The 12,931-nt window shown below is 35.5% G+C and overlaps 2 protein-coding genes across 3 annotated transcripts in view; both read right to left on the reverse strand.

Moving 5' to 3' along the window:
* The window catches only part of LOC107703625 (adenylosuccinate synthetase isozyme 1-like), a 17,466-nt gene extending 8,809 nt beyond the window's left edge, over nucleotides 1-8,657 (reverse strand). For both annotated transcript variants that reach the window (XR_001635850.1, XM_016506332.1), the window contains exons 1-6: nucleotides 8,414-8,657; nucleotides 7,073-7,175; nucleotides 5,297-5,359; nucleotides 5,096-5,146; nucleotides 4,939-5,005; nucleotides 4,231-4,338 (exon numbers count right to left, since the gene is read on the reverse strand). Coding sequence is in view for 1 of the 2 variants with exons in the window: in XM_016506332.1 (XP_016361818.1) it covers nucleotides 4,231-4,338; nucleotides 4,939-5,005; nucleotides 5,096-5,146; nucleotides 5,297-5,359; nucleotides 7,073-7,175; nucleotides 8,414-8,617 (596 nt within the window). In the remaining variant the exon portion in view is untranslated. The remainder of the gene's footprint in view (nucleotides 1-4,230; nucleotides 4,339-4,938; nucleotides 5,006-5,095; nucleotides 5,147-5,296; nucleotides 5,360-7,072; nucleotides 7,176-8,413) is intronic.
* Nucleotides 8,658-9,872: 1,215 nt separating this feature from the next.
* Nucleotides 9,873-12,931, reverse strand: part of LOC107703640 (inverted formin-2-like) — a 59,806-nt gene continuing 56,747 nt past the window's right edge. The window contains exon 22 of the mRNA XM_016506356.1: nucleotides 9,873-10,183. Coding sequence (XP_016361842.1) covers nucleotides 10,140-10,183 — 44 coding nt within the window. The 3' untranslated portion in view covers nucleotides 9,873-10,139. The remainder of the gene's footprint in view (nucleotides 10,184-12,931) is intronic.

The raw sequence follows: 12,931 nt of genomic DNA on the forward strand, positions 1-12,931 counted from the left end.
CATTGATTCAACGTGACTAATAAACACACGACTACGACAATATATGATTTATCCGAGTTCTTCTTATTATAATTTTTCTTATAATAAAGTATATAATAATGCAATGCCTTCATCACTGCTTAGAATACTATGCAACCCTCTACGGACACCTTGGCAATTGAATCGCCATTGGCTAGTACATTTTTTAGTTTATGCATATGCGAGTGATTTACTCGCAATGTAGAGGGTTGCTATGAAATATGTTGCATGCCTAATTCTGTGTAAGAAGCCACATAATCTCACATAAGGATTTATTTCAAACACTCGACTGACGTTATGAAGTGAGTTTGGATTAAAAACATGTTATTAAATGTGGTATTTTCACGTGCTTTCAGATGTAGCAGCATTTACTACACAGAGCCGTAGTTCACTGATGAGCTACGCAAACAGAACGATATCTTCGATTTCATTATCGCGCCATTAAATTGTCTGCGATAATGAACGCGATATTGCGTAGCTTGTCAGTGAACTATGGCTCTGTGTAGTAAATGCTGCTCCATCTGAAAGCACGTGCTGGAGATTTACTACTAATCACAGAACCGGCTTTACTGACGAGATGCGCATGACAATTGCCTTCGATTAATCGTGCAGCCCTAACTGTTAGCAATGTTCTCTCTAAGCACTTCTCAAGTCACGACCGCGCAGAATAAAAAACATGCTGCACACATGCAAAAATGAGTTGGGAAAGCCATTTGATTGCCTTTTAGTAAAAGCGAAATAATTGCAATGCTCGGGCAAATCGCTATAGAGTTGGTGTCACTATAGAGTTAGAACCAGTGAATGCGGTTTACATGTTGCATAGAAAGAGAATGATGTGCTCCAAATGAGCCGCTGTAGAAATCGAGTGCTTTAATGGTTGCGGACAAAATAGCTCAACATGAGCTAAACGCTCATTTGCCAATGCAAACCAATGACATGCGAAATAAAACGTCATCAAATGTCGGAAATAGCGGATGATGGGCACAGAACGGTAAAACAAAATCTGAGACATTTACAGTCACACACAGCTGTAGTGGTGTGCAAACTCTACTACAGAAGACTATAAGAATTTACACGTTCACGTTTTCTGAAAATATTTAGCTTACAGATCTCAGTTTAAATGCTTCAGTTTGTTTTCATTTTTTTAAATTCTTTTCTATTCTATTCTGTTCTCAGATTAAATGCTTCAGTTTATTTTTATATTATATTATATTATAAATGTAGTAAATAATTGACCTCAAAAAGGAAATTCATGAGCAATATCTGCTTCATTTTTTCATATTATATTATATTTTATTATACTATATTATTATAAAGAGCTGAACTGTACTGTGTGAAATGCTTTTTAATAGAATTTCTTGGTAACACAGCACTGTAAAAAACGTTTTCTCAGGTAACCTAAAAATGTGCATCATTTGGTTACATTAAGGGTCAAATTAAATATAAATAACACATTGCAGTTATTTTCAACTGCTTACACACATTTTCAAAACTTTGCCTCTTTTTTAACTACTTTACAAATCCAAGAATTGCACACACAAAATGCAAACTGCCTCACATCTCTTGCAAAATGAAGCACTGCATTCAAAATATCACACACATCTCAAAAGCAAACATTTGCAAACAGCTTTGCCATAATATCAATTCCTGTTAGATTTGTGTGTGTTACATAGAGAATCGTGTGTTGTGTTTTGCAAAAAGTGTTTTATGAAATTGAAAAGGCTGAGAATTAGTGTATGGTTTTGCAGATTTGGTGTGTGCTTCTGCTGTTTGAGTGTCAGCTTTCAGAAACTGTGTGACAAGTAAAGATTTTGTGTGTAAGCAGTTGAAAAAAGCTGTAATAGAATTTCTTGGTAACACAGCACTGTAAAAAATGTTGTCTCAGGTAACCTAAAATGTGCATCATTTGGTTACATCAAGGGTCAAATTAAATATAAATAACACATTAAAGTTAAGAGTTACACACTTTATTGTGTGTGTGCTGTACAGGTCTGGTATACAGAATGTTTTTGCTCAAGTGGCCGAAATGTCTGCCCAATAGACCAATTTGGAGTAGACGTAGGGCTGCACAATTAATCGAATTTCTAATCGCGATTACAATTACGGATGCCACAATTACGTAATCGTTCAAAGCGGCAATTAATCGTTCAAAGTCCACTTATGTCCTGTGTGCTTAAGATGCGTTTTTTCTTTCTTTCTACATGTTATCTTAAGGGTTTTTCCATTGTTTTAATTTGAGTTTAAAATGTTATTCCCAGTAGGAAAATGGTTCTATAAATAACGGTTTACAGAACTTTTCTTTGAGGAACCAAAAATGGAACAACTTCAAAAACCTACTTTTGGAACCTTTATTTTAAAGAGTGTGGTTACACTGTAAGCCAGATTATGCAAACAACCCATTAAAAAGAAAAAATGCTTCTTGACAGGAATGAGAATGGAGATTTTTACTGAAGAGTTTTCTCTAAAGCTTTACAAAAGTTCTCAAACGTGCTTAGATGTTCCAAGATATCAGTTTCCAATCAAAAACTCAGAGATCTCAATACGAACGCAAACATTTCTCATCAGATTCTTTCAAGACCAAATTATCCAAGTTACGCTATCCACATTATCATTTTATATACCTCTTTAATCTCACTTCAGTTGTTTCATTTATGTCCATTTTTTTAGGAAATTCTCAGAAGAAATGATATGCCTAAACTCTAACCTTACCTGCGTGAAGGGAAAGCTGGAGGAGAGACTTGGAGAGAGAGCCAGAGGTGAGAGATGGGGATCCACCAGGCGTCTTATATACTCTGGCTTACCCTATGTCTATTTCAGGATAGACTGGGTCATAACACAACACGCAGGAGAATGAAGGATTGTGTGCGTGTGTACGTGTGTGTGTGAGATCACTTTCTTGGTGGCACTAGCGAATCAAATGCTACTATTAATAATCAGGTCCCATTTAACTTCTTGTGTCCTCACAGTAAATCTCTGTCTGCTTCTCTGTCTTCAGCTTCTAAAGCTCTATTACAAACCCTAGTGAACTGCCTTGCTGTCTACTGCCTACATCCTAACTGAAATGGAAATAGTTGACCGATTTGAAATGCTCCTCCTAGACAGCAACTCAGCACACCACAGAAGGCGTGACTCACAATTCAAATGACTACCAATTGAGTCCAATGGAGCTCAATGGCAATCGCCCACTTATTCGGTGACTTTGTTTTGTTTTTTTTCCCATTCATTTTCTTGATAGACAATGTTTGTCAAGACTTCTAGATGTTTAACAAAACCAACCACCTCTGAAATGAAGCACAAAAGGCCTGCTCAAGGCCTGTTCACACCAGCGTGAATATTTGGTACAAAAATCGGGTCCAATTTTTGCATGCTATTTGTTCAGACCAATGAGTAAAAAACAGCAGATGACCTGAATGAAATTGTAATTTCATGCTCAGACAGTAGGTGGCACTTATAGAAAATCAGAAATACCCCAGTACACAAAGACCTGTATGCAACTCCCCTTTCTGACACCTGTTTGTCACCCAGAAAAGAAAATACGTTTGTTACATGTTTTCATCAGCTGTTCTGATTTTTGTTGTAATTTTATGAAACGGCAGCGGCTTTGGGAATGTGACTGAATATAAACACAAATCTATTTGGCTGAACAATTTTCTTCAAGAGAGATAAATTGAAGCTTGTTTCCGCTATGGGACAAAAAATAAAAAAGATAATTTTATCTCACAATTGTGACTATTTTCTTTCAATTCTGAGTTTTTATCTCAAAATTCGTATTAGCCCTACAGTTAAAGCATGAAATACTATTTAAACATATAACATTTTACATAACATTTACCTATTTTATCTCACAATTCTGACTTTTTTTTTTTTTGCAAATGCAAGTTTATATCTCCTAGTTCGGACTTTATAACAACTCAACAATTGCAGGTTTGTCCATTCTGAGGAAAAAAAGCCAGAAGTGTGGGATTATAAACTCATGACTCTGAGCCGAGGGGCAAAGAGAGAATGACGAGTTGATTTTTCTTACCAGAATTGTGAGATATAATCTCGGACTGCTGACGTTAAAACTGGCATTTTCTGCCACCAGATAGGCTCCGTCCACAAAAAACGTCATCACTGTTTGCAAACACTGAAATTGGTCTATAGAGAAACGTTTTGCTCAGCAAGAAAAAAAATGAGAGGGAACATTGCCTGTAAGATTTGCACAGGGTTTACCTGGTAGAAAACTCGCCGAAATCAGCCATCAGGTCACAGATGCGGAGCCCGGTGCGAGACGCTTTACAGGCGTACGTGGGGCCGATGCCTTTCTTAGTTGTTCCTATGCTGTGAACCAACATAAACATGCTTATAAAACTACCAAAACTACAAAAAAATAATGCAGGTCAAACTAAATATCGTAAGCTGTTTTATTTTACTTTTTTTTTTTTTTTGCATTATTTTATTTATTTATGTATTATGTTTGAAAGTTCATCATCAATAACATTTTTATTATCATCATTATATGAATTTTGCCATATCTGATGTCCAGTTAACAGAACAAGTCTAAATAAATTGTAAAACCCTGATTTGCGTGATTTTGATATCTTCTGATTGCAAACTAAAATATTCTGTTTTATTTAACTTGTTTTTTTATCTCACTCTTTTTGCATGTTTTTTTTTTGTATTTACATATTATGTTTGAAGTTGAGTATAAGATGCATTTATTTTTATAAAATGTATGGTACTATTTATATTATTAAAATGTATTATTATTATATGATGTTATATGTGATATTTGCAACTAAAATTCGCAACCAGTTACCAAACTGCAGAACACTAGTGTGTTTGTTGTCTTCTAACAATTAACTTTAAATAAACAACTATTATCCAACATAAATATAAGTTTAATCAAATTTACATCTTTTATGCATCGGTTGTTCTTACTTTTGTCCTTCCTGAGCTTGTCTCTGAACCTCCTGAAGTCCATCCACGGCCTGATGAAAGTCAAATACTGACACAAACAGAAGCAATCGTACGATCATCTATTATATGTATTTTCCACCATATTTAATAAAAACACTGTTATTTATTGTTATATTACCAATGTGAGCCCGATCTGAGATGACAAGTCTTTTATCCCATCCTTTCAGACCTTATCATGGAAGAAAACTACAAATTATTCCTGAGCACAGAATCAAGCCATGAATAATCAATGAATCAGATCTAGCCAACAGGATTTGTGTAAGGCTAGTTCATTTAAAACCGTTTTGCATGTATATGCAAATTGTGACACAAAAAAAACCTCTTTTCTCATTCTTGTCAATCTCCTCGAACAATCCTGGAAGATGAATGACTACGCCGTTACCTGCAGATGAAGACATGTTACTGAAACTACAGTCGATCAGGATTCAAACATCATATTTGATCACAAGCAAAACTGTGCTTTAATCATTAAGGGATAAGTTGTCTTTAATATATGGAAGCATGTTTCTGGCACAGTACAAAAAAAATATATATATGATTGCGAATTTTTATATCACGATTTTGACTTTTTTCTTGCAACTGCAAGTTTAACATCTCGCAATTCTGACTTATTTACTCTGAATCCTGAGTTTATATCTCACAATTCTGACATTTTTCTTTACATTTTGTATTTATTTCTCGCAATTATTACTTTTTGTCTTTAAATTTTGAATTTATTTCTCGCAATTATTACTTTTTGTCTTTAAATTTTGAATTTATTTCTTGCTATTCTGACTTATTTACTCTGAATCCTAAGTTTATATCTCACAATTCTGACATTTTTTTTTAATTTTTAATTTATTTCTTGCAATTCTGACTTTTTTCTTTAAATTTTTAATTTATTTCTTGCAATTCTGGCTTATTTACTCTGAATCCTAAGTTTATATCTCACAATTCCGACATTTCTCTTTAAATTATGAATTTATTTCTCGCAATTATTACTTTTTGTCTTTACATTTTGAATTTATTTCTTGCAATTCTGACATTTTTCTATAAATTTCAAATGCATTTCTTTCAATTCTCTTTTTTTCTATAAATTTTGAATTTATTTCTTGCAATTCTCACTTTTTTTTCTCAGAATCAGAATTTTTTTCTCATTATTGTGAATGTATATCTCACAATTGCTTAAAGGGGTCATATGATGTTGCTAAAAAGAACATTATTTTATGTATTTGGTGTAATGAAATGTGTTTATGCGGTTTAAAGTTAAAAAAACATTATTTTCCACATACTGTACATTATTGTTTCTTCTCTATGCCCCGCCTTTCTGAAACACGTTGATTTTTACAAAGCTCATCGGTCTGAAAAAGCGAGGTGTGCTGTGATTGGCCAGCTATCCAATGCGTTGTGATTGGCCGAATACCTCAAGCGTGAGACGGAAATGTTACGCCCCTCACCATACTGTTGTATTCCCTCAGCGACCAGCACAGATCAGCTCCAGGCATGACGAAGCGGACATCGTCCTCTTTTGGAAGACCAAACAAAGTAGTTTCGCTTTCACAACCAAGCACACAGCTTCTTCAGGATATGGCGGTGGCAACAATACTACAGCGAGAATAAAAGTTATGCCTTCTTTCTTTGCGTGAACATTTGGGCGGCGTTATGCAAATCTTCCCACATAGTGACGTAGACATGTGGGGGCGTGTTAGAACAGGCCGTTTTAGGTAGGTGTGGTTGACTCTTAACTTTTATAAAGAATATCTCTTTGGATTTGAGACTTTAGTCTTTGCAACTTTACAGATCTTCTTTATGCACCAAGAGCTTGTAACACTCCAAAGAGAAAGGAACAATTGAAATCGCATCATATGACCCCTTTAATATAAACCCATAATTGCAAGTTCACTTGTACTTTTTTTCTCACAATTCTGACCTTTTTTCTTATAATTGCATGTTTATGTCCCGCAATTCAGACGTTTTTTGTCAAAATTGTGGGTTTCTATCTTGCAATTCTGAGAATGTATTTATTTTTGTAATTTTTGAACATATACAGTCAATACGCCAATACTGTCCTCCAAAGTTACTGTAATGCACTGTACTGCAAGACTCTCCTTCTCACCGATGAATGATGTGCATTTGGTGTTGATGATCCCACTGGGGAGAAGATGGAAGTCATACTCTTCCTCATCCACCACCACCGTGTGACCAGCGTTATTTCCTCCCTGTGACAGAAGAACCACAGGAACCTCATGCAATGCACTGTGAAGCTGCAGGACGGTTTGCAGTCAAAAGTTCACGCTCCAGATTTACTCTCATGTTTTCTCCAGAAGGGAGACCTGGAAATATGACTCTGTAAGCATCCAGACGGCCGGCTTGCCCTTTCCTCAGACACACTGTCACACCAGCCTCCAGCACGCTCCACCAACCAGTGAGGCTTATTTTCAACAGATGGGCTTGAGTCGCCAGCGCCGTGGCCTTCTCACATGTCCAGTACTGCTGGGAATGTGACCCGAGCTCAGCGGAGGGCAGGAGGAATTCTGGGACTCGCACAGCAACACGGCTGAACATGCACGAATTGTTACGAATACTTTATACTATATGCATATAACAGTAATTTTAACAACATGCATGTGACTAATAATGATGATAAACAGAGCCGTAAACATTCAACTGACACTCCATCCCATATTCAGGCCCGTTTTAGACCGATAAAGAGTGATGAATTCTTAAATTAGACATTCGCTCCAACAATTCGGAATATGTAGAGAAATAAGAACAGAGCAATATCATGCTTTATTGCACAGCAAACTATTAATATTAAAATTAGTTGAATATATATATTATAATAGATTAACACATTCAAGTAGAATTTAAACCGCAGAAAATAAATAATCAAATAAAGTAAAAAAATTATGAGTTTTTTTTCCTTTTCTAGATGCTCCAAATCTGTTATTTCATAAACTAATTTTATAATACTAGCTTGCTGTCCAATAAACACAATATTTATCAGTTCTTATTTTTATATTTCTATACATGTTCAGTGCAGTTGCATTTTCATAAACAAGAGACATGACAATATTTCTTCCATAAGAGACCCATAAACTATGCAGAGAAGTTACATCGTTTGCTATAACTATAGATACACATAAATAATACATGGTAATATGATATTAAATAAATCGTTTATAATTAATTAGTATTGTTAGCAGTAGTACAGCGTATTAAATTTAGTTTTATTAATGCAAACAATGATTCAGAATATTATTAAAATAAATTAATAACGTTAATGAGATGTAATAACCAGTTATTAAAATAAATGTTAAATATTTATACATTTAGTACAACTAATTATATAAGATTACAGTCACATTCGTCATATATTTCACACGGAAAGTTACCAGTCAAGTTTATTATTATTGATATATGAAGGTATATGTTTATATTTTGACCGTTATATTACCTGACACCTGCACACGACGTCAGACTCCGTCGCCAATAAATCAACAACTTTTCCTTTGCCTTCATCTCCCCATTGCGCTCCCAGAACCACCGCCACTTTGTTCCCGGAGTCGTTTCTCGCCCGTTTCACGGCGGCGGACTTGTGGTCGTTCGCTGACCGGCCCAAAGACATGTTGAAGTGACCGGAGAGGAATGAATCTGACATCCGTTACCGACGAGCGCGGGAGGAACGGACAGAGATGTGTCGTTCGCGGACGAGTCGGTTCCTTTGAGTGAATTATATGAGTCGGCTCCCTTCTGACAGCCGTTTGGGAACCGAAAGAGTCGGTTCTTTTTGCTGAGCCGAGCCAATTGATCCGGATCACTAAAGCGCTTCGGCGCGGCGCGAAACTTTTTAGAATAAGGATAAATAATACTTCTTCCATTTTAACTAGTTACTTCTCGGAAATTACTTTATAATAATTTCAACAGTTTTTAAAGTTTAACTGCTCCGGTGTAAATTATCTAAAGAGCGCGTATCGTCACGTGACACCTGTTACTTTTCTCAACGCTAGACCGAATAGACCAATCGCAGTCGATGATGCTTACTGGATGAGACTTTTTAAAACACGTTTCATGTTTCATTGCTGAGGTAGATTTGTGTTTTTATGTTACTAACCAATTCATGGAGTTCGTTGATTTAAAAGATCACACTTGTAAGAGTACAAATGTTTCCAGTACGACAAAAAACGCATTGATATTTGAAAGCAGCCTTGTTTTGGTGCGCGTCATCACAACATCACGTGTTCGGCGAGTGGGCGGGGCTTCATTGTTTCCGCTACAAACGCGATATAAACAAATGCGGTATTTGACAGGAATCCTGTCACTAAACGTGTTGCACCCAATTTCTACCTGTATTTAAATAGTGTAAACAGAAGCAGAAGAGTCGCGAGAGCGCCATCATCAGCGTGTCAATCATTCTGTCCGTTCTGAATTGCGAATTTGTGATTGGCTGGCATGCATCTGGGGGCGGGGTTTAGAAGTGAAGGCGTGTGATTGGAGACGAAACGACAGAAATTACAGCATCTTTAACTGTTTGTTCGTTTAAATTCTAATGCATTTCACATTGCAATGAATGTGAGATTGAGTGTTAACAACGAACAAACCCCATAACTGATTGCACATTTTTATTTATATATAATTTAGAGATTTTCTTGATGAAAATGCATTCCGACATAAATATGAAAGTCACACTCAAATGAAGACACTAAACAGTCCAGCTCAACCACTGCACGCGCAAAATATAATTAATCATTTCTGTGAAGAAATTATTTCACTAATATTTTCGAACTGATATCATAATTTACCAGTACTTTTCTGCAATAATGCCAAATATCTTCATAATATATAAAGTTTACATTCAGAGCAATATTAACAGTTAACATCAAGTATCTTAAAAGTTTGAGAAACACAGCAAAAATCCATAAGTAGCCATTTTTTCTCTCCTTAACCACACTCGTATGTAAACAAAGTTTTGGTGTCTCATAAATGTAGTTTACAGTGTGTAAATATTTAAAACAGTTAGGTCAAATCTAAAGATTTAGCATTTAAAAATAAATTTCTTTAAGCCAAACTCAAATACACAGTGTACAATGTGTATTTCTTCAAACTACGCCATCAGTGGTTCTTCTGCAGATCTCAAGTCCAGTGAGATCCAGTGGAATAACAGGATCACCGCAGGAACAGACTCAACTTCTCCTTCTCCCTCTTGTTCTCCTTTTCCTTGAGCTTCCTGCAACATGAGGGAAAAAAGTTTAAACTTTGAGCGCCAACATCAGGCATCGATTTAAGACCACCGGCATTAAAGGAATAGTTTCAGTGAATGGGTGCCGTCAGAATGAGAGTCGAAACAGCTGATAAAAACATCACAATAATCCACACCACTCCAGTGTATCAGTTAACATCTGGAGAAGACAAAAGATGAAACAAATCCATAATTAAAGACGTTTTTAACTAAAATATGAGTCCATACTTCATAATAACGCTTCCTCCAGTGAAAAAGTCCATCAAAATCCAGCCACATATTTGTTTAGAGCTGTTTAAACAGTGCTTGATCTGTGCAGATTTCTCTCCTGATTCAGACCAGAACACTTTTTCACTGGAGGAAGCGTTATTATGGATTATGGACTTGTATTTTAGTAAAAAAGGTCTTAATGCTGGATTTGTTTCAGCTTTTGTCTTCTCCAGATGTTAACTGATACACTGGAGTGCTGTGGCTTACTTGTGAATTATTGTGATGTTTTTATCAGCTGTTTGGACTCTCATTCTGACGGCACCCATTCACTGCAGAGCATCCAATGCTGAGACACTGATGCAGTGCTACATTTCTCCAAATCTGATGAAGAAACTATCTCGGATGGCTTGAGGGTGAGCACATGTTCAGCACATCTTCATTTTTAGATGAACTGTTCCTTTAAATGATGAAGTAGCATAATAAATTGTATCTTGAGGGATTGCTGAAGTATACAGAAACACAGAAGCTCAAGCACAAAGGTTTTAGCAAATCAGCTTGGAAATGATACTTTAAAACTTCCAAAACAATACATATACATTTTATTTGTAAATATCATGGCTGATATATATATAGCAAAAAAAAGCAAGTCCAACCTCTAAATGCTCCTATTCAGAACAAAGTGTTCTCTTTTAACCACAAACTATTTGCTAATCTTGGAATTTAGACGCTATGCTGCACACCTGGACTCATTTCTAAACTATTTGCTTTGTTTATCTTTCATTCTTCACAGACGGACCGATTAAAGCCCTGGTTTAATCATGACGACAACCCTAAAACATGTCGGGTCAAAGGTCACACACGTTCACTGATAAAGAGACCAGAATCTTCACATACCTCTGCTGTCAATCATTTACGGTTAGTCACTAAACAAACACTTTGCAATGTGATTTACACTGGTATATTTATCTATTTACATGAATATACACTTCTGTTTGGGGTCAGTAAGACTTAAAAAAAAAAAAAAAAAAAAAAATATCAAAAATACTATTATTCAACAAGGATGCATTAAATTGCTCAAAAGTGACAGTAAAGACATTTATAATGTTACAAAAGATTTCTATTTCCAATAAATGCTGTTCTTCTGAACTTTCAATTCATCTGTGAATCTTGAAAAATAAAATATGTCACGGTTTCCACAAAAATATTAATGTTTTCAACATTGCTAATAATCAGAAATGTTTGTTGAGCAGCAAATCAGCATATTAGAATGATTTCTGAAGATCATGTGACACTGAAGACTGGAGTAATGATGCTGAAAATACAGCTGCGCATCACAGAAATACATTACAGTTTAACAGATTCACATAGAAAATGGCTGTTTTAAACTGTAATAATATTTAACTTTTTTACTGTATTTTTGATTAAATGCATGCAGCATTGGTGAGCCCTTCAGAAACATAAAAAAAATCTTACGGACACCAAACTCGTGTTAATTAAGAGAATAATGATTCATCATAATTAAGTTGCTGGTTAAAATTACAGATGAGCAGATATATTTTTGTTAACAAAGAAATGGAATCAGTTATGAGACACAAATCTGATTTATACACACGTAAAGAAATGATTCAACAGTCTCTCATGACGAAAGAGAGGAGGTTTATTTGACGAACCGGAGACGAGAGCAAACCACAGCAGATCCCCACGAGCTCAGGACGAGACAGAATGTTAATAGTTGGAGGACTAGTCAACACACGTGGGTAAGTAGAGAGGACTGGTTAGAGATCGATTAGGCGGCTTTGAGCGGACGTCCTGCTCGGTTCTGTTAGTTCTCTATGGAGAGGTGTTTGACCGGCCTCACTGCAACACACAGCCCTTTATAGAGCGTCCTTTCCCTCCGTTACCCACCACTTCAGAGGGCCACAGAAAAAGAGACACTGACATTCATTTCAAGCCTCTGCACGGCATGAGCTCAGAGCGAGAGGTGATGCACTAACTCCGGATAACTAACATCTGACAGCAAAGACAATACAGAGCAAGCACACACATTAACGGTGTTACAACACACGGATGTTTCTGGAAATGTCATTGGAAAATGACAACAAATGAAAATTCAGTAACTTGAGATGTCAAGAAAATGTTCAGGTCATATTGCACCCAAAAATCAAAAGCCTATATTTAGAACAATTCATTATAGTAATAAGAATTTGAATGGGATTCAAAAAAAGGATACAAAAAATAAATAGGGGTTGGTCGAAATAAATGTATAATAATAAAAATATTTTTTATTTAATTTAGTATGTATAATAATAATAACAATAATATATATTGATGTATAATAGATCAATTAAATATCTGTGACATTGTGACATAGTTTAGAGAATTTGGGTGGATGGGGGTTTATATAATAATAATTAAAATAAATAAATAAATACATTTGTATTGGTTGAAAAAAAATAATACTACTACATTACAGTAAAGAGAATTTAGGTAGGGGGAAATAAAAAACAAATAAATAAATATAAAAAT

The sequence above is a fragment of the Sinocyclocheilus anshuiensis genome, unplaced genomic scaffold (genome assembly GCF_001515605.1).
Source record: "Sinocyclocheilus anshuiensis isolate Anshui unplaced genomic scaffold, SAMN03320099.WGS_v1.1 scaffold1415, whole genome shotgun sequence".
NCBI lineage: Eukaryota > Metazoa > Chordata > Actinopteri > Cypriniformes > Cyprinidae > Sinocyclocheilus > Sinocyclocheilus anshuiensis.